General features: G+C 44.3%; 1 protein-coding gene across 2 annotated transcripts in view; it reads right to left on the reverse strand.

The window, feature by feature from the left end:
* CPM (carboxypeptidase M) overlaps positions 1–25,570 on the reverse strand; it is a 73,675-nt gene extending 48,105 nt beyond the window's left edge. The window contains exons 1-2 of one of the 2 annotated variants that reach the window (XM_038549968.1): positions 25,510–25,570; positions 24,854–25,016 (exon numbers count right to left, since the gene is read on the reverse strand). In XM_038549968.1, the coding sequence (XP_038405896.1) occupies positions 24,854–25,013 (160 nt within the window). In that variant the 5' untranslated portion in view covers positions 25,014–25,016; positions 25,510–25,570. Of the gene's footprint in view, positions 1–24,853; positions 25,017–25,486 lie in introns of both variants that reach the window. The other variant, XM_038549969.1, reaches the window with a different exon arrangement.
* Positions 25,571–26,335: the final 765 nt, after the last annotated feature.

Genomic DNA, 26,335 nt, shown 5'->3' on the forward strand with positions numbered 1-26,335 from the left:
TTTGTCACTAGGAGACGCGCAGCCCGGCTGCTCCCCCACCTGCCTCGGCTGCACCCCTCTGGCAGCGCCTGCCTGAATCTTACCCTGTGCCTCCCCATCCCCTGAGCCCAAAGGGTCTGGCCTAGCGCGCCCTGGGGCTGCGGCCTCGCTCCATCCAGGGCTAGGCTGGACGGCTGGAGGGCAAGAGAGGGAGGAGGCCGCCCGGCTTCCCCACCACTCAGCTCAGCTGCTTGGAGGTGCCCGGTTTGAGCCCGGGGAGGGGGAGAGAGGGGGGAGAAGGTGTGAGCGCCTCTGCCCAGGCAGGTGGGGGGCTGCCACAGGGTCGGGCCAGAGGCTCCCACACCTGCCGATTATCCTCCTGCCCTTCTAATGCAGGAGGAGCTGGAGTGTCCCCTCCTGGGGGGATGATGGAGATTCAGAGAAATCTTGGAGCAATTTTAGACAGGGTTGCTACACTTTTGTGATTTATTATTTTTTATTTTTAAAGATTTTATTTAGTTCATGAGACAGAGAGAGAGAGAGGGAGAGACACAGGCAGATGGGAGCAGCAGTCTCCATGCAGGGAGCCCGACATGGGACTCGATCCTGGGTCTCCAGGATCACGCCCTGGGCCGAAGGCGGCGATAAACTGCTGAGCACCCCCGGGCTGCCCAATTTCTTTTTTTTTTTTTTAATTCATGTAAGATCTATGGGATCCAGTGGGAGTTCAGTGGGAGTTCAGTCGTTCCCAAGTAATCCTTGGCTGTGCTCATGCAGCCTGTTGGGGGCCAGAGTTCAGCACAGCAGGCAGGGCCTGGAGCAGGCGCTGGCGGTGCTGCATGTCACAAGCACCCTCTGGGGGCGCCTGGCTGGCTCGGCAGGGGGAGCGCAAGCCTCGCGGGGTGCTGGGTTTGAGCCTCACGCTGGGGGTAACAATTACTTAATAAATCAATCTTCTAAAAAAAACCAACCCCCCAGGCAGACCTCTAGACTACCTGCAGCAGAATTATCTGGGGTTTTAGTTAAAAGAGGCAGCCCTTGGGCCCCCCCAGAATGCCACCCTTTCCACGAACGTTCAGGAGTTTGCATCTTTCACTGTAGCTCAGCTGAGCGCAGCACGCACCATAAACACCAAAACCAAAAGCAAACCCCTTAGTGACTTAGGACATACACGTGGCAATGAGATTGTATCCGCCAAACCTGCAGGCATGTACCCAGCCCCCCAGAAGCGCCCCCAGTGTGGCTCCACGTGCACCCTTGTGCACACATACGAACCATCCACGCTCTGGGCCGCAGCGCCGTGCATGGTGCAAGGCAGACACTCGGGGAGGCCCCGTAGACCCCATCGGAGGTCCCTGGAGGGCCGTGGCTCGGCCAGGATGGGCCGCGGGGGGCCTGGGAACCCTCGCAGAGGTCTCGCCGCCCTGCCCCTTGCACACGGCAAGTGGCACCAGCAGGGTGGCGGTGCCCACCCCGAGCCCGACCATCTGGGGCAGCGCTGGGATTTTGGCCTGGGCACCCAACCGAACTCCCTGGAGTCTGAAGGTCCTTCTGTGTCAAAGACGACCTATTACTCCTGTACCTTGAGGGGGGGCGTGCATGGGAAGGAGCAAGACAAGCGGCCTTGGAAGGGCGCCTAGAACAGGGCCCGGCGCATAGCAAGCAGTCGCGTGTGTTGTGTGTGCTTGATGCACTGGCATTTCTGGGCTCACCGGTGTAACACAGCACAGGGCTGTGTGGTTCTAAGTCCAAAGGAAGAAAGGGATGGAGGGGACTTTGAGTGGATTGGCCCAGACCAGTTCCCACGCCGGCCCGCTTTAAAGAATTATCCATCCACTGAAGGCTTATTCATCTGTCACCAGTGTTTGGGCCACACAACATCCTCTTTCAAGTTCAGAGGCTGGAGACCTGCTTCAGTAAGAAGCGGGGGGGGGGGTTGGGGGGGGACACAGCATTCACCACCGCAGGGCCAGTCAGGCACCTCCCTATTTCTGTTTTGCACTTGAGGAATCCTACAGCAGCCACATGGGGCCCCCTAATTTTATAAAAATATGGGGAGAGCCTTATGAAGACTCTTAAGGGTTAAAAGAGATTTTATCAGTTTATTTTGGTTGTAGTTTCTTATTTTTAAAAAAGTTAGGTAATCTCTTCCACCTTCCCCAAATCCCAGTTCTTGCAGAGTCATTAATGTTCAACCAATGCTTTCTGGTGTCTCAATTCTTTGTATATGCATTCTTTTCAGATGCATTAAACAAATGAATCTGTAAAATATAAACTCCCTGAAGAGGCTCTCTTAAATCTAAAAAGGGTTAATTAACATACCTGTGAGTTAGCAGTCCATCCAGAAGTAATGGAAATAAAAATCAGTCATTAATCCAAAGTGGGGTTACTTTTTTTTCCAAGGTTGGGTTACTTTTAAATAGGATATTATCGGGATTCCTGGGTGGCTCAGCAGTTTATCACCTGCCTTCGACCTGGGGCATGATCCTGGAGACCCAGGATTGAGTCCCACATCAGGCTCCCTGCATGGGGCCTGCTTCTCCCTCTGCCTGGGTCTCTCTCCCTCTCTCTCTCTCTCTCTCTCCCTATCTCTCATGAATAAATAAAATCTTAAAAAAAAAATAAAGAAAAAAATTAGAATATTATCCCAAAGTCTTTTTTTTTTTTTTGTCCCATATGATGGATGAACAACCCTATTACATTACAACTAGAAATACCAAAGGATCCAATCTCTGAATCATACTGGCTTATTTTCCGGTTTTTGTATCTGAAGCTGTGATATTTCATGTATTTGAGAAGTTTCATGTATGTCCTGAGCAACCAGGACACAAGGTCAGTGTTTTGCCTCTGTCCCTCCCTGGACCCATTAGGACTCAATTTATTTGACAGACCACAGCCTTCTTTCCCATCATGTTACCCTTTTTCTTCTGGACATCTACTCCCTGAGTGTCTTTTTCTTTTTTCCTTTTTTTTTTAAAGATATTATTTTTAAGTTATATCTACACCCAACATGGGGCATGAACTCACAACCCTGAGACCCCAAGATCAAGGGTCACACACTCTATCAACCCAGTCAGCCAGATACCTGTGTCTTTTCAAAATCTCCATGTTTCTTTCTGCTTATAGAAATCATACACAGTTTAAAAATTTGAACATTCCAAAATACATACACTGTATGTAGGATGTGGAATCTATCCAAACACACTCCGTTCACAAGAATAGATTCCAGATGGAGTCAGGTGCCAAATGTAAAACTAAAGCTATCAAAATATTGAAAAAAAAAAGTATAGACTATATTTATGACCTTAGGGCAAAGGCAGGCTTTTTAAATGAGACATAAAACATAAAAGCATGAAGAAAAAGAAATAGATTAATGACCAGGACTTCATAAAAATTAAAAACTTATGTAAGGCCAAAAAATATTGAAAACATCATTTATATTGTATACATATTAAACAATTAAAGACAAGCCACAGAATGGGTGAAAATATTTGCCACATGTATCACAAAGAATGTCCAGAATATCTAAGGCCTACAAATAAGCAGAAAAAGAGGCAAAAGGCACAAGGAGGTACAAATGGCCAATAACCTTTGAAAGTAAACTCAGCGGGGCAGGGGTTTATGTTTGTTCACTGCTGTCTCCAGCATCGACCACAGAGGCTCAGTGTTTATTTAATATTAAGTAAACGTGAAAACATACTCCTTAGGATTTTCAATCACGAAAATGCAATTTAAAATGGAGATATGGGGCAGCCGTGGTGGTGCAGTGGTTTAGTGCTGCCCTCAGTCCAGGGCCTGATCCTGGGGACCCGGGATCGAGTCCCATGTCGGGCTCCCTGCAGGGAGCCTGCTTCTCCCTCTGCCTGTGTCTCTGCGCCCCCCCCCCCCCCCCCCCCCCCCCGCCATGAATAAATAAAATCTTTAAAAAAATAAAATAATAAAATAAAATGGAGATTTTCCCCCCTACTGATTGGATCGGAAAAATTTTAAGTGTTGGCTAGGATGTGGGGAAATGGACATATTCATGTGGTGCTGGAATGTAAATAATCTCTCTTATCAAAGGGCAATTTGCCAGTACCCACCAAATATGAAAACGCATGTACCTTTTGACTCAGCAATGCCTTCCATGAGAAATTATTGAGGCCAAGTGCTTGTTCAAGGGTATCGATCGTAACATTGTGATATCTGCCAGGTGTAAATACCCTACATACTCATCAATATGGAAATGATTAAATAAACTCTGAGAAAAATCAAACCATGCATGGTAGGAAGCAGCTAAAGACAATGAGGCACAACTGCTCCGGCTCTTTGAAAGGCTGCATTACCCAACTTCATTTTTATGAAAAAAGGCAAACAGAGACAATAGCATCCGGTGTTGGTTTTGCAGCTCACCCGACCAGCAGCGACCTGGGCCCTGCCATGCTCCTACCCCCGGACCACATGCAGCATCTCAGCATCAAGCCACCACCTAAGTGGGTCTCTGAGCCTTTGTGCATCTCCTGTTTTGTGCATCTGCTAGTAAGAGGTGTCCTAAGGTATCAGAAAAGCCTAAGAGAAGTTACTTTTTGGGTGTGTGAACACTCGAACACTCAAATAATTTTCCATATAAATTAATGGTAAGTGCTTCCTCACTTTACTTCCAGTTCTTGCAGAGTCATTAATGTCCAACCAATGCTTTCTGGTGTCTCAATTTACTCACTTTACTCCATTTGGGCTGAGGGAAGTGGTCATAGGGACGCTCTACCTTCAGACAGCAGGGGACACCTGGAGTACTATGTGCACCAACCCCCAACACACCTAAGTGAAAAAGGCAAGTTGCATAACCATACTTATTAGGTAGTGATACTCATAAAAAACAAAACTATAGACATGTGCATATATATACATGGGCAGAAAAAAGTTTGGATGTGAATTTTTTTCCTTCACAATATAGTCTTCACTATCAGACACATAAATCTATCTCTTTTTATAAAGTTTACATAAGACTTCATAGACTGAGCATAGCTTAATCTAATCCATTTCCTATTGATAAATGCATGGTTTTACTTTTGAACACCTTTTCTCTTTTTTTTTTTTTTTTAAGATTTTTTTATTTCCTCAGTAAAGACAGAGAGAGAGAGAGAGAGAGAGAGAGAGGCAGAGGCCCAGGCAGAGGGAGAAGCAGGGTCCATGCAGGGAGCCCGACGTGGGACTCGATCCTGGGACCCCAGGGTCACTGAGCCGAGGGCAGAAGCTCAACCACTGAGCCACCCAGGCATCCCTTGAACAGTTTTATTGAGATAATTCATATATTATCTATTCACCTACGTGGATGGAGTGTACAATTTGATGGTTTGGGCATTTACATTGTTTTTTTTAAATTGTGGTAAAACATAAAATGTGTCTTACTTTACATATACAATCTAATAACGTTAGATGACGATCATTTTCATTTTTTACTGTTATAAGTCAGGTTACAAATCTACATCCTTAAACATACTTCGTTCCAATGTACTTCTCTATTGAATAGAAAGCTGTCATCTGCTGAGGGTCAATGATAAAAATATGGGTTGGTCTTTTCCTAAGATTACATTATTGTTAAACATGATTTTAAACTTCTTAAAGACGCAAATTTTCAAAACGAATACAAAAGTGAAAAAATGAAAAACAAAGTCCCTTATTATTCTACGTTCACTGACATTGTCCAATATACAAACCCAAGCCAACTGGAGCAAAAGATGATTTGTCATCCAGTATCTGAGCGTGTATATGCTGAATCCCAGGGGAATCAGTGTTTTGGTATTTGACAACTTATCCTGAGTCTTTTCTTGACCAAACAGATCTTAAGCAATTGGGCCCTACCCAGAGAGACACAGCCTTATTTTTAGATCTGGTTTCCCAATGTGGACTTCACAGTTTAACTAGAGAGGGACCTTTGACAAATCACTTAATCCAACAGCCTGATGTTCCTCTTTTGTCCAATGGAGGGTCTGGCTCGGACGCTACAACTCGTATGGCCCAGGTCACAGGTGTGCTGGCAGGAATCAGCCTAAACCTACAGGTGTGGGGGTAGCCAAGCTCTGAAGACCTAGAGCTCTGCTCTGAATCTGCCAACTAATTGCTTTGTGGCCCTGGGCAGGTTACTGAGCCACTGGCAAGTCAGTCTCCAAGGCTGTCAATTGGTATTTACCTCATAGAGAGCTATAAAAGCTCAGTGAGATAAAGCACAAACACTGCCTCTCTCTGTGCCAGATGGCAGAGATGCCCTCATCTTCGGGCATCTTCCCAAAGATGAATGGCAGCTTTCACTGCTTTCAACACCAAAACACGTGTCAGTGCTTCCGAGTTGCTCTATATCCCAGTTTATGTCACAGCAATAGCAGCAGGCACTCCTGTAGCATCTCTTATGTGCTGATCACATTCCGAGTATTTCATAACTATGTATTTAACCCTCCCAAACCCATAAGGTTAATACTGTTATTTCCATTTTTCAAAAGAGTAAATAGGCCCCCAAAGGCTAAGAAACTTGCTCAAAATCATGATTACTGAAGAGCATAACAGTCTTAACTACTATCAAACAGGCTTATGATTGTTTTCAAATATCTGTATTTACAGTATGGATACTTTCAAGTATCTGTATTTACAGATATGGATATAAATGATATTTCCCTCTATTCTGATAGCTCCTCAATTTTAATACCTGATACCAAGATCTCTTTCTTGCCAAGATTTTAAAAATTAAGATTACTTTGATAAACACTCAATTTTCACTCTACCACTTACTTTAAAAACCTAGAGTGAGTGCCAGATGGAAACTTGTTTTAAAGGAGCCTGTATTAAAAAAAAAAAAAATTAAAAAAAAAAAAGGAGCCTCTATAAAAAGAGTGAACAGTCAAGGGAACAGAATAGAGAACCCAGAAGTGGACCCTCAATGCTATGGTCAACTCATCTTTGACAAAGCAGGAAAGAATATCTAATGGAAATAAGACAGTCTCTTCAACAAATGGTTCTGGGAAAATTGGGCAGCTACATGCAGAAGAATGAAACTGGACCATTTCCTCATACAATACACAGAAACAGACTCAAACTGGATGGAAGACCTAAATGTGAGACAGGAATCCACTAAAATCCTAGAGGACAACATAGGCAACACCCTCTGTGACCTCAGCTGCAGCAACTTCTTGCTAGACATGTCTCCAAAGACAAGGGAAACAAAGGCAGAAATGACCTACTGGGACTTCATCAAGATAAAAAGCTTTTGCACAGCAAAGGAAAGAAAAGACAACCAACAGAATGGGAGAAAGTATTTGCAAATGACATACCAGATAAGGGGCTAGTATCCAAGATCTATAAAGAAATTATCAAACTCAAAACCCAAAAAACCAATAATCCAATCAAGAAATGAGCAGAAGACATGAATAGCCCTTTCTCCAAAGATGACCTACGCATGGCCAACAAGCACATGAAAAAAATGCTCCACATCACTCGGCATCGGGGAAATACAAATCAAAACTGCAAGGAGATCCCACCTCACACCATGGCTCAACTGAACAAGTCAGGAAACAGCAGGTGTTGGCGAGGATGCAGAGAAAGGGGAGCCCTCTTGCACTGTTGGTGGGAAGGCAGGCTGGTGCAGCCGCTCTGGAGAACCATGTGGAGGGTCCTCAAGAAGCTGAAAATAGAGCTGCCCTACGACCCAGCAACTGCACTGCTGGGGATTTACCCCTAAGATACAAATGCAATGATCCGAAGGGGCACCTGCACCCCAGTGTTTAGAGCAGCGATGTCCACAAGAGCCAGACTATGGAAAGGGCCCAGATGTCCATGGGCAGATGAATGGATAAAGAAGATGTGGTCTGTAGACACACAATGGACTATCACTCAGCCATCAGAAAGAATGAAATCTTCCCACTTGCAGTGACGTGGATGGGACTGGAGGGCATTATGCTGAGTGATAGAAATCAATCAGAGAGAGCCAATTATCCTACGATCGCCCTCATCTGTGGAATTTAAGAAACAAAACAGAGGATCATAGGGGAAGGGAGGGCAAAATAAAACAAGATAAAATCAGAGGGAGACAAACCGTAAGAGACTCTTAATCACAGGAAATAAACTGAGGGCCTCTAGAGGGAAGGGGGTGACGGGGTAACTGGGTGATGGGCATTAAGGAGGGCACGTGCTGTAATGAGCGCAGGGTGTTTTTTAAGACTGATGAATCACTGAGCTCTACCTCTGAAACCAATAATACATTATATGTTAATTAATTGAATTTAAATAAAATAAAAACAGAAAACAAAACAAGAGTGAATGGTGGGCAGCCTGGGTGGCTCAGTGGTTTAGCGCTGTCTTCAGCCCGGGGCCTGATCCTGGAGACCTGGGATCGAGTCCCATGTCGAGTCCCATGTTGGGTCCCATGTCCCTGCATGGAGCCTGCTTTTCCCTCTGTCTCTCATGAATAAATAAAATCTTTTAAAAAAAGTTCTGTAATGGATGCAATCTTGTCTCGATCGGTTTCAGAGGCCTCTGAACCTTTGTACAACACGTATGTCCCAAAGGCCAGGGACGGGTGATACTCCTTGGCACCCACCAGAGAGCCTGGCACATTGTCTTGCCTGTGGCAAGTCTTGCAAAGGTACCATGGTCAATGCAGTAATTTTCAGGATATTCATTGCTGGTCATGCGACCTTTTTTTTTTTTTTTTTTTCAATAAAAATTTCAGTGTAAAATCCAATGTAAAAAGTTAAAGCTGAGCTGCTGTGGGTTAGGGAAGGAAAACCCAAGCTGTCTGTTTCCTTCCCTGTTGGAGTCCCAAGTCCCCCTAACAGGAGCCTCCAGGTTCTAGAGACCGTTTGAAAACTGAACTGGGGGTCTGATTTCTCACAGACCTGGGTATGAATTCCCAGCCCTGCCACTTCCTGGCTAAAGGTCTTGGGCATCTCATCTTTCTCCAAGTCTCAGTGTCCCATCTGTAAAACAGAGAGACCACCACTGAGTTCCCAGACTGATACCAGGATTTAAAAGAATGCATACAAGTAAGTATCCAGCCCATAGTAAGCATTCAATAAAGTGTAGAACTTTATTACTAATCCTCAAATACCCTTTTTTCTTCCTTTTAAAACTTTTTTTCCCCCAAGGACAGAGAACAGAATGTCCTATGGAAACATGATTCCCTCAGGGCTACAAATATTTAGTGCAGAGTTACGGGAGTCAAAATATTTTCCCTATTTATCACTGTTCTTTGAACAATCTATTAAAAAAAAAAAAAAAGCCCCATAATGACCAGAATCCTTCTAAAACTTGGTATTTTCAAGTGAGCACAAACTAAGATATCATAGATGTTAAGATACAGTAGAAACAGTCACCAGCAAGTGGTCTTCATCCTTGACCATACCTACAAGGGCATCCTGGGCACGCAGCTCCCATGCTCCAGCTCCTTCGGGCAGCAAACCTCACCAGGCCCCACAGGCTGTGGTCTATTTTTTCATTCACTATACCTAGAATTCCCATCCTTTCACCTGTCTGCTTGACAACATTCAAAGCATCAGCTCCCCTGATAAGCCTTTCTCCATTTTATCAAGCATCCTGGAAGTTAGGCCTCTGAATGACCATTGCCCCATTACGGTGCTTTTCCCATTAAAGGGATTGGGTGTAGGGCCTCCAGCTCTAGTTCCTACAGAGAAAGGTCCAGGCCTCGTCGCTCTTCGTATCCTGTCACACGGATTCCAGTAGACAACAGGAGCTCCCTGAATATTTGAATCAATATATAAGTAAATCACTAAGAGACAAATTTGGGTTAATGACCCAAATCTACTAGTTACCAAGATGAAAGTTTGGGTCATTAAGTGCTTCATCTTTGAAATCTGTTTGTTCTCAGCTCTGAAATGGAAATGTAAAGAATTTGGAGTCTTTAACATAGCTTAAATGAGGAAAACTTGTGAAGGGCCTAGCACAGTGCCTGAGATGTAACAAGTGCTCTGTAAATAGCCCTTGCATTTCTTTCATTTCCCATCCTCGCTGTTCCTCCCAAATAGCCTCCCTTGAAAATGATTAAGTTCCTTCTCAGTGCTGCCACTACCACCTGGAAATGCAAATGGTTGTATTTCATAAGAACAATATTCCAACATTATTTTTAAGTAGCAAGTATCTGTGCACCGTTGGTGGGAATGTCAAATGGTGCAGCCATTATGGAAAACAGTATGGTGGCTCCTCAAAAAAAAAAAAAAAAAAGTTAAAACTAGAACTACTATATGATCCAGCAATCCCACTTCTGGATATATATCCAAGAGAAATGAACTCATTATCTCCAAGAGGTATCTGTACCCCTATATTTAGTGCAGCATTATTCACACCAGCCAAGGCATGGAAACAGCCTAAGTGCCCACGTGCCCACAGATGGATGAATGGATAAACAAAACACATATATAGTAAAACACATACTATGTATACAGTCTATTATAAATATTTTAAATTGCCTGTTACATTTAAATTTTCTATGATATATAATGGGATACAAGTTATTCAACCACAAAAAGGAGACCCTGTCATTTAAGACCACATGGATGAAATCTGAAGGCATTATGCCAAAGGAGGTCAGACATAGATAAATATTCTATAATCTCATTTATATGTGGAATCTAAAAAAAAGCAAAACTCGCAGAGTGGATTGGTGATTGCCAAGGACCAGGGAGCATGGGAAATGGGGAGATGCTTATCAAGTGGTAAACTTCTAGGACAAGTTCTGAGGATCTAATGTATGGCATGGGGACCATAGTTAATGATACTGTATTATATACTTATATCTCAGTACAGCTGGGAAAAAAGTATCTGTTTCTACATCCTCCAGCATTACTTTCTGAATTCTAGGTTTATATTATAAATCTAGAATTATATATTATAAATTATTATAATATTAATATAATTATAAATTATTAATATAATTATAAATATTAATATAATTAATAATTATTATATTAATATTTATCAGTTTCTGTAGAAACTTTAATCACCAAAATTGCTGATTAAAAAAAATCCTTTCACGTGATCTGTGAGGGCAAAAAGAAAAGATAGTATGTGTTATACAGTATTGAAATTTTTTTTTTAAGATTTATTTATTCATGAGAGACACAGAGAGAGAGAGGCAGAGACACAGGCAGAGGGAGAAGCAGGCTCCCTGCGGGGAGCCGGACATGGGACTCGATCCCAGGACCCTGGGGTCACGACCTGAGCCGGAGGCAGATGCTCACCTGCTGAGCCACCCAGGAGTCCCTATTGAAACGTCTCTAATAAACGGTATTGGTAAAATAATCTTTACATTCTAAATGAACAATTCAATCCAATTATGGGATTTAAATCAGAAGTTTTCACATTGATAGTTCTTGGGAACTGCTATTTTTACAGACTTGATACTTCATCTTGTTGGTGTTCTCATTGTCTCAGTCCGGTGTGTATACTCTCACCACACTCCCCCCCGCCCCCCGCCCCGGAATGGCTGCACCACCTCATTTCTTAGAGGGTATCTTAACTTTACATTTCATTTTGTATTACAGTAATCAGAAAATTTCCAATCCAGAAAACAAATTTGTCATTTTCCCGTCAGGTATGAATCCCTAGGAGGATTCTGGCTCCTCCTGGATGAAGCAAAAAAAATCTTCAACAAAGCGTACAAGGTCCTCTCCTTGACCCTCCCACTTTGCCTCCTTTCCCCTCCACCCTCTCCTCTTCAGCCACACTGAACTTTGCGTTCCTCAAGGTCCAGATGCTCCTTCACCACCAGGCCTTTGAATGTGCTGTTTACGGCCTCACCTTCCCCCTCTCACCTGGCCGCCTGCAGGTCTCAGCCACGCGCATCTCTTTGCCGTGGCTCCCATACCTTATCTCCTGGGGGGGGGGGTCCTCTTCCCTCCTAATCACTTCTCAGGCCCTCAAGCCCATGAGGGCAGGGACCATGTTTAACTTCTTTATCTCTATATTCCTCTGCTAGCTAGTGTGTGCCACAAACCATATTAGGCCTTCCATAAATGTCCTCAGGATCAATGGAATAAATAGATCTACAGAACAATTCAACTCCCGTCACTCTAGGGCCCTCGATTTCCAGTGTTAGCAGTATTCCACATGGTGGGTTAGCCACGACCTCAGCAAGGAAAGAGTTAACACAGCCTGTTTCCTCCCTTCTTATCTCTGGGAACACCTGCAGTGGCAGTAAGGACCCCCAGCCAAACTCCGAGCACTGTACTCCTGAAATGTTCACTAATGAACGATGGGATTTTGTACCCCCACGTGCAGGGAAGGCCAGGACGCACCAGGCCAAAGTGTCGTTTAAAGTAAACACGAAGATTCATGAGGTGCACCTGGTATCTTGCAGAAGCCTGCACTCTGGATGGTTGCACAGTCACATGACCAGCTCCTCTGAAGGGCCCTGGACTGCCAAGACTTGAGTGGCCTTCCTTGGGTGGAGGGACAGTTCACAGCTGGAGAAAAACACCTATCCAGGGGGGCCTCACAGATTTTTAGGGAGAGTAAAGAAGCCAATGCCGACCTTTTGGGTCTTTGCCTATGTAGATCATTATGCTGCTGCTCCTAGTGGGTGGTCAAGGGGACCCCAAAACCGCTTCTTGAGATGCTGCCCTTCCTGGATGCCTGTGACCCCACTCTTACTTTTCCTCCTACTATATTGCTGCTTTTCATCTCCTTAACTGGCTTCTACCTTTACCAGATTCTAATGGCCTAGTGCCCTATAGCTCTATCCTGGTCTGTTATCTTTACTCACTTTTAGTATTGAAACTCCTGGAACTGAAAATTATCTATATATCGATGACCCTCAAGTGTATTTGTTTATTTCTCTAGCCAACCTCTCCCCCAAACTCTAAACCCATACCCAACTACTGGTCATCCCCAATGATTGTCTACTAAGGGCTTCAACTTACAAAAATTGTCTCAATCAAACCTCTTGATTTCAACCCAAACTTGTCTTTTTCTAGTTGTCCCCATCTTGGTCAATCATACTCCCCACATTCAGTTAGCTAAGCACAAAAGCTAAAGGTCATTCCTGTTTTTTTTTTTTTTTTTTTTCCCTCCTGATCTCCCCCTTTCCCCCTTCCCCTTCCAATCCATTAGCCAGTATTGTTGGCTTTATTTCTGGAATAAATCTCTAATCCTTCCACTTCCTTCCAGTTCTAATACACCATCTTAATCAAAATCACCGCCATCACCATTTGCTTGGATTATAATAACTGGATTATTCTCTCTGCTTCTATACTTGCCCCTTTCTAATTCTCTATTCAGCAGCCAAAGTTACTTTTTGAAAAATCTGCCTCAGTTTATATGGCTGTCCTTAAAACCCTCCAATGGTTCCCTATTATCCTCAGAACAGAATGAACTTTCTACGCTTGAATTGGCTTGCAAAGTACTCCACGATCTGTCCCTGCACGCACCTCCAATGTCACCCAATATAACTCTCTCTTTGCTCAGTATGCTCCAGCTTGCCTGGTTTTGCTTCTGTTCCTAGAACACAGCAATAACCCTGTCCACCTCAGGGCCTTGGCGATTGTTGCCCACTTCTGCATTTGGAACTAGTGTATGCTGTAGATCCCATAAACACATTTTGTGCACTTAAAAGTACATGTTCTTAAAACAAAAGATGACCAAGCCCAATTAAACTGTTTTTATTAAACCCAGAATGTGGTATATCCCAGTTTATCTTTGTTTCTTTAAAAACAGAGAGGAACTTACCAGTAGCAAATGATAAACCAGCTCGGCTTACCTCTAGGATGGTTAAGATTATTCAACCGAGTTCCTAAGAGTAATAGGAAAAAAAAATTTCTCCAATTGAGTAGCCTTTATCTGAAATTTAACTGCATGTACACCTGGTATTATTATTAAAGGGCATATAAATCTTTCTGATTAAAAAGTAATGGGGAAGCTGTTGAATTGCTGCATGTTAAAACGATCTGTGTGCTCTACACATCTGGAGGCATCTATACTCACAAAAATGACTACTACCCCCTGCTTTTAAGAAGATATTAATGGGTGGAACTTACTGAGTTACCAATGGTGGGCAAGGGAATGAATATTTAGTAGGACCTAAAAACTAAGGTTCTTCCACAGTCTGTCTACCTGGGAATTTCCAGTACCTGTGCCTTTCTGATCCACTCCAAGCAAGGATAATTAAACATGCTGGAGGTCTTCATCTTAAATCTGTACAACATTCCTGAGCGTGGATGGGAAAAAAAAGACACTTTGAATCGAGAGGTTTACATTCTCTGCTGAACTGTCAGGGGGTAGGGGGCAGATTTCATCACAGGATTCTTTTCCTCTCTTTTTAAATTCTCTAAATAGACACTTAAATTGTCTTTGCACTGTTCAAATAAAACAAGGGATATTTACTCAAAGTCTTCTTACAGGAGGAGCATGCATATCTCCTATATTTACTCTCTTTTAATACATGTTTAGTTAGCATTTGGGGGACCCGATGACTCTAGGCTTGTCAGAATAATTCAATTATCCCCTTCACTGCCTGAAGACACTCATGTCCTCCTACCACCTCCAACACCCCGGTGACTTAACCTGGAGCTGCGGCATCAACCTCTCCAACTTAGGTTATTTGTCATAAAAAGAGCAATTCAACAGTTTCCTCATTACTGTTTAATTAGATTTATTTACACCATAATACTACTTTCAGATACAGGCTACTCAACTGGGGAATGCATTTTTTTTTCTATTTTTAATTTTTTTCTATTTTCTATTTATTTTTTTCTTAGACACTCAAATACCATAAAAATACCATAAAATACTTGACAGACTAAAGTACTTACTACATACAATTTATGTACCGATACAAAGTTGTATACCTAAAGCTGGAGATGGGAAATGTAACTGCATAAAAGCATATAGTGTAATAAGGTGACTGTGTTCTATACTGTATGAAAGTAGATTTATATTCATGTTTCACTTACTATGGGTGGAAAAACTCTTTAGGGTTGACACCAGTGCTCGTCCTTTCAGATGCACACATCCAGGCCTAGGATATGAAGATGAACACAGCCTGAACCCTTCCCCCAAGTGCAAACGGAGCTAAAGCCCCCGAAGGTGCTAGGAAGAGGAGTACAGGGAGATGCTAACTCTGCCCGAGGGATGGAGAAAGGCTTCCAGGGAGAGTTAACATTTAGAACTAAGCCGTAATGAACTGAATGAGTGATCAAAAGGCCTGGGACACCCATTCCCACTCTAAAAATGGGACATTGTACTAAATTTCGTCTGTGTTCATAACATAGTTGTGTTCTTTGTCAGAAAGTTATCTTAGGCATGTATTTGGATAATTGTTTATGTTTTGCTCAAGTATGGTTCTAGGTTCCTCAGAGATTTCTATCAGAGAAATTAAAAATCTGGGAAAGCAAGTGGTGGGAAGCTCTTTACTTAGAAGGGGGATTTCCTTGGTTTCTTCCACTGAACTCTGCGAAAGGGTAACCCTTCCCAATACACGAGCACGCCTGCTCATGCCTTTATTACCCCCCCCCCACGAAGGCTGTTGTTATCTGCAGCTCTGGGTAAGTTCACGATAAGTCCTTTAAAGGACTTTAAAGACAGTTTAAAGGCAATTTGTTTGAAGTTGGCAGCCTTTTTCTGATGGAGACCAAGCCCTCCAGCTGAGCTTGCTGCAGCTATTATGCCATGGGTCACAGACCAGAAAGTTTGTACTTTAAAACATCTGACATGCAGCAATCCTTACAGAGATGAGAAACACTCTTAATGTGCAACTCCTATCTGTTTCCTTTTATTATTTTTTTGATTTAAATTCAATTTGCCAACATATAACACCCAGTGCTCATCTCATCAGGTACCCTCCTCAGTGCCCATCACCCAGTTACCCTTCTGCAACCCTTTGTTTCCTAGACTTAGGGGTCTAATTTTTCCCCACTCAGTTCCCCCCCTTCCCTTGTGGTCCCTTTCACTACTTCTTATATTCCACATATGAGTGAAACCAATGATAATTCTCTTTGAATGACTCATTACACTCAGCATAATACCCTCCAGTTCCATCCACATCGAAGTAATTGGTAGGTATTTGTCTCTTCTGATGGCTGAGAAATATATATACATATTAATATATATTATACATATCTGTCAAACCTAATCATCTGTCAAACCTAATCATGGCTCCTTCCACAATTTGGCTATTGTGGGCATTGCTGCTTTGAACATTGGGGTGCAGGGGTCCCGTTATTTCTCTACATTTCTATCTTTGAGATAAATACCCAGTAGTGCAATTGCTGGGTTGTAGGGTAGCTCTATAACTAACTTTTAACCAAACCCAAATTAGGATGTAGTAACTTCTCAGCAGACCACTATACTCTATTACATTCAATCACCAAGGAGCTAGGAGGAACACCAATTGCTTTAAATCACTAGATAGGACCATCTGATTTAATCGCTTTCTCAAAAAAAAAAAAAAAAAATCGCTTTCTCCTAACCCAGAGGCAAGTTGGAATTTGAAATAAACTTTTTTTCTTCCTTTAGAATTCTTTTTATCTTAGGTACTCTTAAAGAAAGGGGCATTCTAGATATATAAACTAAAAGAAGGAGACAGGACTAATGGCAGTTTTTATTGCTTGACTCCAGACACCGCTGTCACCGCCAGTGTTACCTCCAGACACACATATTCATTGATTAAGAACAGAGACCAAACACCTTTTGGATGCTGACTACATAAGCTTGAATCTAGGTCTGTGATTTTATTTTATTTATTTATTTTTTTTAGGTCTGTGATTTTACTTCCACAGTTCCTAACCCTATCAGTTTATGCCTCTTTTCTTCAGGTCCAATCTATCTTCCTTTACTATGCTGGCATAACACATTTACATACATGATTTCAAGAAGATCAATAGAACATTCAAATTATATAAAGATAAATAAAAGGAAAACAACTTAGAATAGAGTATGGGATCACTAGGTAAGAATTGGGGCATGATTCACTAGAAGACAGGAGAAAGTGAGATGATTATGTCCATGCCTGAAAGTCACCACTTGCATCTGCTACAAAGGCTGACTGATTCAGCTGCGTGGTCACTGGTGTCAGGGTTTTATGAATGTGAAGTCCCGCTCAGTCAAGTTCAGAGCTGCGGAAAATAGAATTTCCCCTCAACTGACATACAGTTACATTCCTGAAAAGTTCAGTTTATATTAAGACTATGGGAAAGTATTTTTATTTGTACATAAAACAGAATGTAGTTTTAGGTTCAGATAACTGTAAACTGGTCTTAGAGGGCATTAGGAAATGTGAGTGACAGCTTCTTTCCTCTGCATAACTATTCGTGCATTGCTGACAAGATCAGAAGACGGGTTCCGTCCCCCGCCCCCCCCCCCCCCAAAGATTTTTAAGTTATGGCCTAAACCTCCAGCTCACATTTCCAAAATTCCCCCAGGGGGCGGTACTGCTCTTAAGGAGAATAGCCAGTCTCCGAAGAGATGGCATTTTGGTGGGTGGATGCCCCTTAAGTGTGCAAACCAGAATCTCAGAAGTCTCCTTTCACCTCATACTCAGAGTTTTGCATATAGAAAAAAAATTATCTTTACAACAAAAGATGGAATCTGAACTGGTTTAGATGAAACCGAATACTTAAAGGGGGTCAAGGAATTCCACAGAGGATCACTTAACACATTAAAAAAAATTAATATAAGACTTTTCTTGGATGATTGAGGATGCTTGTCAACTTTTTCAGATCAAGGGTCAGAGGCAAGATGGGGTGGGCAGGACATACAGAGCGGAGGAGGTAAGGAACAGGGCAGAGGAAAAAGTAGCTGGAGAAACTTTATAGTAAAGAAGGTTCAGTATTTGGCACAAGGCAGACATTGGTTTCAATCACTTACTGAAAATTTGGTTCCTCTGTCATTTACTATGTACAACTCATTTAATCTCAATTCTTCATGTGTAAATTGGATAATAATGGTATTTCAAACCACTGTTAGAATCACCAGGTGAAACACGTAACGTACCAGCCAAATAGTAAAACTTACTTGATGTTGGCTGTCATTATTTTTTAAAAGTCTCAAATGCCACTTGTCCCTAAAGTGTTGCTGTTTAGATATGTTTGAGACTTGGAATAAAAATAGTTACTAGATCTAAGAAGCAGAGTAAAATTCTATGTCACTTTGTGGATATTCGGTCTCACATTCCTCTTATAAAACATAGAACAAACGTAGGGGAAGTCTAAATCATTTATTTTTATTTTTATTTATTTATGATAGTCACACACACACAGAGAGAGATACAGAGACATAGGCAGAGGGAGAAGCAGGCTCCATGCACCGGGACCCCGACGTGGGATTCGATCCTGGGTCTCCAGGATTGCGCCCTGGGCCAAAGGCAGGCGCCAAACCACTGTGCCACCCAGGGATCCCTAAATCATTTCTGCATTTAAAAGAAAGGCAGATCTTTAAGAAACCTTGAATGGTCACAAACAAAGCTAATATTTGTAATAGGTTTCAGAAAAGGATTTTGCCTTTTAAACTGTTCAAGGAGCAGAAAGGTTTGCCAAACCAATATAGCTTTAAATCACATACATTACAGAAGTTCTTAGATTTTAATGGTTTTCTTGATATTTGGTCAATATGTCAGTATTTACATCATAATAAGCATTTTAGGGACACCGGGGTGGCTCAGTCAGGAAAGCATCTTAGTTTAAGTCAGTTAAACTCTTGATTTTGGCTCAGGTCGTGGTCTCAGAGTCATGAGATGGAGAATGTCAAGCAGGCTCACTCTCCCTCTGCCCCCACCCTTGTTTGTGTGCATATGTGCCCCCTCTTGCTCAAGAAAAAAAAAAAAAAGAACATTTAATACAGGGTCCCAAGCAAAGTGGCTTTATGATCACACTTGAGAGATGGAGAGTGTGATAGAAAGGCAAATGTTGTGGCAACGTTTTATACACAATGTTCTCTTCTGAGGGAAAATCATCAGCTAAAATCTACCCCCATCCAGGATGGTGGACAAAGATCTGTGTAGGAGAACACAGTACATGCCTCTTTGGGGCAGGAGTCTAAACCAATTCTCGGGTTGGGGGAGGGGGTTACTGAGCATCTGAAATGGTTATTACTCCCGGCACAGTAGTTCAATTAATATCTATCGAATGAATACGTGAAGGTAAGTGTTGTTGGGAGAAAATCATGAGAAATACTCCCCTATTCATTAAACAATGAAAATTTGAGCCTTCAATAATCCTTATTATTATGCCTTTTATAAGAAGGCAACATAAGATCTACCCTCTTAGGACATTTTTAGGCCTACAGTACAGTGTCGTTAACCATGGGTGCTAGGCAGGAAAGTAGGCCTCCCTCTACAACAGGTTCATCTTGTACAACCCAAACTCCATACTGACAAATACCACAGTCACCTTTCAAACCACTAACGTCCATACTGATTTATGAAGAAAAGAAGATTTAGAGAAGTTGTTTTCTCTTAGCATACGTTTCTTATAAGATCATAAAAGTCAAGACAATCTCTTTGGGAAAGCAATTTGGTTACATGTATCAAATACATTAAACTGCCTACAATCTGGTAGTTTCCTTTGGGGCAACTTCTCCCTCTGTAGCAGCTACTGTATCCCCAGCAGCAGCTTTGATGTAGCACTTACTATGTGCCCCAATTATCCAGCAACTGCAGGTCACACTGCTACAGAGTAGAGGGTCTAGAATTTGCACTCGGTCCTGAGGTTCCAAAGTCCACATCCCAACAACTTTTGCTGTCTTAGCTATGAAGATGTCTACACGATGGCATTGTTTCTAACAGGAAAACTTTACAAACTACATGCCCATCAGTGTACAAGTTAAATAGACACTAAGATATCCATTGGTAGGACACAAGGCAGGCATTAAAAGTCAAATTTTGGAAATAACACGGTTTGCATGGACAAACACGATCATCAGCTTAGCGCAAGGCAGGGAAAGGCGCAGAACAGCACACCCAGTGGTTTTAGCCTACCAAAGGTTTGCTTTGTGCAGTGAGATTTGAATTTCCTTCTTGGTGCTTTGCTGTATCTTCCAAATTCTCTAAATGAACTCGGATTCTTTTTGCACGCAAAAAAAAAAAAAAAAAAAAAAAGTTACTAACGATGTCCGTCTAGGGCAGCACAGCCCAATCAACATATGCTGCAAGCCGTATCATGTAAAATGTTCTAGTAACTGTGACTGCATTAACAAAAGTAAAGAAGCAGGTGAAATTTTAAATATACTTTTAACCTATAGTTCTAAATTATTTCAACAAGTGATCAACACAAACATTAAGATTTTTGTTTTTTGGGTTTTTTTGTTTTGTTTTGTTTTTTTTGCATTAAGGCTGCAAAATCACTTTCAGCACGTCTCAATTTTCCCTAGTCACATTCCAACTGCTGGATAGCCGGGTGACTCCTACTGTGATGGACAACCCAGCTGTAGATCTTCGGCAGAAGCTATACTTTCAAATCAAACGTGCCCAAACCAGGACTCTGAAACCCTCCACTAACAACTTCAGTCTCCATGTAGCTATCTACATCTGTTCAAACTGCTTCTTTAAAGGGCAAAGAGAGGTGCTTGGGAGGTACACGGATCTGTATTCGCATCCTCTAACACTTACTGGCTGTGTGAGCTTCAGCAAGTTAATTAAAAAAAAAAAAAGGCACAGGAAGTTAAAGATTTTGTTTATTTATTCATGAGAGACAGGGAGAGAGAGGCAGAGACACAGGCAGAGGGAGAAGCAGGCTCCATGCAGGGAGCCCAATGTGGGACTCGATCCCAGGTCTCCAGGATCACGTCCTGGGCCGGAGGCAGGTGCTTAACTGCTGAGCCACACAGGGATCCCCCCCTGTGCCTTATTTGACCTGTTTTGTAAACTCAAGGGTAACAATACCTACTCAGGAGTTGTTGAGATTGAAGTGATGTATTAAAACCTGTAAGGTGGAAAGCACTTGCTAATAGATTTTTATTATCTACTCCTTGCCCTTTGCAACCTTCTTTATTCAGATAAAGGTTAGACTTAGCAGGATAGAAAATTCTTAAAACTGAGATGGCAGAAAAATCTCATTTTAAATGGTCCTAAAACTAGAAAAAGAAATACTCATTCACTGTTGGGAATGTAGACTGGTGCAGTCACTCTGGGAAAACAGAATGGAGGTTCCTCAAAAAGTTACAAATAGAACTACCCTACCCTCCAGTACTTATACTACTGGGTATTTACCCCAAAAATACCAAGACACGAATTCAAAGGGGTATGTGTACCCCTATGTTTGTAGCAGCAGGATTCACAATAGCCAAGATAGGGGAGCAGCCAAGTGTCCACTGATTGAGGATTGGATAAAGAAAATATGGGGTGTGTGTGTGTGTGTGTATATATATATACACACACACACACACCGGAATATTATTTAGCCATAAAAAAATGAAATCGTGCCATTTACAACAATATGGATAGAGCTTGAGTGTGATGGTAAGCAAGATGTCAGTTGGAGAAAGACAAGTACCTTATGGTTTCACTCATATGTGGAGTTTAAGAAACAAAGGAAAAAGAGAAACAAGATCAAGAAATGGACTCATAGAAATCTGAGAGTTACCAGAGGGGAGGGAAGGGCAGGATAGGTGAGAAGGGGTGATGGGGATTAAGAGGGGCACTTGTGAAGAGCGCTGGGTGTTGTTTAGAACTGCTGAAAACTAGTATTACACTGTATGTTAACTAACTGGAATTAAAAAGCTAAAAAAAAAAAAGTGGTGGCAAAAAGAAAAATATAAATTTTTGGGGATGTGAAGAGGCTTGTTGGGGATTTGTTGTTTTTGTCCTTTAAAGGGGGCTACCTAGGGACGCCTGGATGGCTCAGGGGTTGAGTGTCTGTCTTCGGCCCAGGGCGCGATCCTGGAGACCCGGATCGAGTCCTGCATCGGGGTCCGTGCAGGGAGCCTGCTTCTCCCTCTGCCTGTGTCTTGGCCTGTCTCTCATGAATAAATAAATAAAATTTTTAAAAATAAAATAAAGGGGGCAACCTACTGGCAGGCAATGAATGGCACACAATTTTGCTTGCTTCCCACGGCTTTCACTCAGCAAATATTCATTTAACAAACATATAAATTACTGAATATGGGCCAACATCGCGCTAGACAGAGGGGGTTAGGAGTGGGGGGAAAAAGGGGTGGTGGTGGTGGTGGTATATTCACTTAACTAAATGGAGGAATGAGTAAACCACTGAATATTGTCCCTTTTCTAGTTTTTCTCAATTCGGTAGTCAGTTTTTTGAGTTGCTTCTCTTGTTTCACCTAGGATTTTGCTAGGTTATTAGATAACAGGGTTTCCTCCAAAAGGTTCAAATGAAATATGATCAGTATACTATGGATGAATCCGGGTGAAGGGTATATGTGGACTCAACTTTTGTGTAGGTTTCAAGCATTTCGAAATAAAAAATTGAAAAAAAAAACCCACCAATTATAATGGAAGATAATCATCACAACCTGTATCAAAACTTTTAAAGCAAAAAAAAAAAAAAAAAAAAAAACTTTTAAAGCATCATGATTTGTAACAGATCAGAGCTACCTAGATGCCCCAAAAAGGTGAATGACTAAGACCATTCACATAGCCAAGAGGATAAAACACTATATAGCAGGCAACCAATTTACATCTGCAGACTTTGTCAGTTTGCAGAAATATGGAATGAAATCGTGTGAATTGAGGAGAAAGGCAGACTAGGATCCATGATTACAGCAACAAAAATACAGGTGATGTGCATTTACAAAACCTAAGAATATATTTGGCTTAAGAATATATTTGGAAATATTACTCTCTTCTAGGTATATTGCCCATGTTCATAATAAAAATAAATAATATGTATGGTAAAAGCTGTTTGCCAAGCAAATGTATCCCACACCAGAGGGTGGGACGGCCAGGGAAAACTGCCTATCTAGTGAAAAGGGTGTCAACAATTGAGCACTGATTTTCAATGGTCATGATATCACACATGCAGTGACACAGTGTACAGTTTAACACCCACCTCTTGGAACCTTTTTCCTAATCAGAGGAATTATTCAGAACAATATTCAACACAGCCATTTGACTACTGGTATCAGATTTTATTTTTACATGATAGTTTCTCAGTCCTTTAACCACAGGAGTACAGACATACAAAGGGGGGGAGGCTAAGGGCTCTCACTGTTACTGTGGTCTGATATCATGCAAGATGGATCGGTTCACATTAGGAAAGAGATTCCCCAATTGCCAAAACTTGCCAGATCACTCAGTACTTAAAATTAGCAACACCCTCATCATCTTGTGGTTTAAATGATGACTGAACAATAACTCAAGATAGTTGTGTTCCATATTTGCTTTATTAAGATAATTAGTATTCTTAGATCTCTTAAAATTGCTCTTCTTTAGCCCTAGGGGGAAAGGATTTCAAAAGGCTGAGTACATATGCTGATTCAAGACACGATTTCTCACATACCCAACCTCTATAATTTGGATTATTAGAGCAATATAGAGTAATTCTGACACCAACTCTCTGGCAACGTTGTTTGAAAAAGATATCATTACACACATGACCCAGCGTTTTTTATTTTGTACTGCATGTAAGTTTGTGTAATAGGTCTTCTTTAATATAAAAACCAGGACTTTAATTTTTTTTAAATGACTGAGAATATGGTAATTAAGAGACACTCCTTGCATCAAAGGCTCAGAGCTAAAATCTGGATGTAGAGTTTGAACGCACCTTATTAAGAGATGCATAAACTTGACCAAACTTTTGATTTAAGCATCAGGTAATCCCTTTAAAGGTCCCAACATAAAAACATTAAGAATGTTTTGATAAACTATTTGCCGCATCCTAGAGTATCTTTGCCTTTAAGTAGAGTGATCTGAATGCCAGTCCTGATGATAAAATCTACCATCTGGTGATCTTGAGTAAAACATTTAGTATCTCTCTGATTCAAATTCTTGTCTATAAAAACGAAACAACGTATAGTCATTTATACTTAATACATAGTTTCTAAATTAAAACAACGAAGCAATTAAATGATAAATGTGAAAATGCTCTTCCCAGTCATTGCTGGCATCCATTTATTATCAGGCAATCGTCCTATTCAAATGGGTGATTCTAAAACAGCTAGTAATCATGATCAGAGCCACTCTTTTGCATAACTTTAAGAGGTCTAATTACACAGGACACAAATCTTACCAATGATACTATTTAACGTTAAAGGAAACTTATAGAAATGATGGGTTTTTCTTAAAGATTTTATTTATGCATGAGAAAGAGAGAGAGAGGCAGAGGGAGGCAGAGAGAGACAGAGAGAGAGAGGCAGAGACACAGGCTCTATGCAGGGAGCCCGATGCGGGACTCGATCCCAGGACCCCGGGGTCACGCCCCGGGCCAAAGGCAGGCGCTCAACCGCAGAGCCACCCAGGGATCCCCAGAAATGATGGTTTTTGCATCACTCTAAGTCCTGGGGCTAATTGCACACGACGGAAACCTCACCGCCAGAACGGAATCCCTGCAGCTTACAGGAGACTTGAAAACCAAGTTAGCGAAGCCACACAGCTTACCTGCAAGTAAGGTAAGCCACAGCCTTACCTGCAAGCCACAGGTAAGGAAGCCAACAAGAAGGCAGCGCCAGGCGGTAGCAGCCGGACGCTCTCCGGACACAAAGTTCATCCACCAAGAAAAGCGAAAGGGCGCCCCTCGGGCAAGCGGCGCCAGCCCGACGGAAGGGCGTCCCTGACACGGGGGCTCGGTGACCGCGAAGGGCAGCGGAGGCGCTTGGTATCCATCAGGTCCTCCTCCTGCTCCCCACAGGGACGGCAGGACGCGCGGCGGCACCGGGGCCACCACGCCGGCACCGGGCGCCCCGGGGGCCGCAGGGCGGGGACGCGGCGCCGCGCGGCCGGGACGCGCCCTACCTTGCACCGACTTCCCGATGCTGTGTAAGCGGGTGATGGAGCTGTAGTTCCGGGCCACGGTCTTCAGGAACGCTTCCATCTGCTCCTGGTGGTGGTAGGCGAACTCCAGCGCGGCCGCCGCGGGCAGCAGCAGCCCCAGGCACAGGCGCGCGACCTGCATGCTCTGCGGGGACACGAGCGCGGCTGAGCGCACCGCCAGGCCCCCGTCCCCGTCCCCGTCCCCTACCTCGGGCCCTACCTCGGCCCCCCCCCCGTCCCTCCCTCGGCCGCCCCCCCGCCGTCCCCAGCTCGGTCCCCAGCCGTCCGTACGTCGGGCCCCCGCGCCGTCCCCGTTCCCAGCTCGGCATCTCCCCCCCGCCCCTACCTCGGGGCCCCCCCGTCCCCATCTCCGGCCCCCCCCGTCCCCACCTCGGGCCCCACCGTCCCTATCTCGAGCCGCCCCACCATCCCTACCTCGGGCCCCCCCCCCCGTCCCTGCCTCGGCCCCCGCGCCCCCTGCGCCCCGCTCCCGCGGAGGGAGCCTCGGAAGCCGCCGCGGGACCCGGTGCGAGCGGCGCCCGGGCAGCGCCCCCACCCCCCGCCCCGCCCTCCCCTCCCCTCCCCTCCGGGACCCCCGGCGGCTGCAGCGCGCACCCCGCTCGGCGCGCCCAGCTCACCCCTGCCCGGTGCGCACCGCCGCCCGCCGCCCGCCGCCCCGGGGACCCGACATATAGCCGCGCGGGGGACGGCCGCTCCCGGGCGCCGCCCCGCCCCCGCCCCTGACGGACGTCCCGCCCTCCCAGTCGGGCGCCCGCGGGTCCCCGGGGCGGGGCTGCCCTGCGCCCTGCGCCCTTCGCACCTGGGCGATCCCGGCCCGCGGCGGCGGGGACCCGGGGGGCGGCGGGGAGCGGGGGTGGGTGGGGGTCCCGGAGGCGCGGACCCGGGGGTGGGTGGCGGTCCCGGGGGTGGCGGCGAGGAGCGGCGGAAGACTGTCACGTCCCCAGGTTTTGCCGGCGCCCGAGGGCTGGAAGAGTGTCCTCCCCGCGAGCGGGGCTCCTGGCGGGGGGCGGGGGCTTTGGGTGTCGCCAGCTGCTGGGAGTTTGCAGCCGTAGAGCGGAGCCCCGGCTCACCTGGCGCCCCGGACGCGGGGAGAGCCCCACCTGGCCTCACGGGCCCTGAGCCCTGACTCACCTGGTGCCCCGGACGCGGGGAGAGCCCCTACCTGCCCTCACAGGCTCCTGAGTCCTTGGCTTCCTGGAGCCCCGGACGCGGGGAGAGCCCCACCTGGCCTCACGGGCCCCTGAGCCCTGGCTCACCTGGCACCCAGGATGCGGGGAGAGCCCCGGCTCACCTGGTGCCCAGACACGGGGAGAGCCCCTACCTGCCCTTACGGGCTCCTGAGCCCTTGGCTTACCTGGAGCCCCAGACACGGGGAGAGCTCCCCCTGCCCTCACGGGCCCCTGAGCCCAGGCTCACCTGGCACCCAGGATGCGGCGAGAGCCC

Source organism: Canis lupus, chromosome 10 (assembly GCF_011100685.1).
Source record: "Canis lupus familiaris isolate Mischka breed German Shepherd chromosome 10, alternate assembly UU_Cfam_GSD_1.0, whole genome shotgun sequence".
In the NCBI taxonomy this organism is placed as follows: Eukaryota; Metazoa; Chordata; class Mammalia; order Carnivora; family Canidae; genus Canis; species Canis lupus.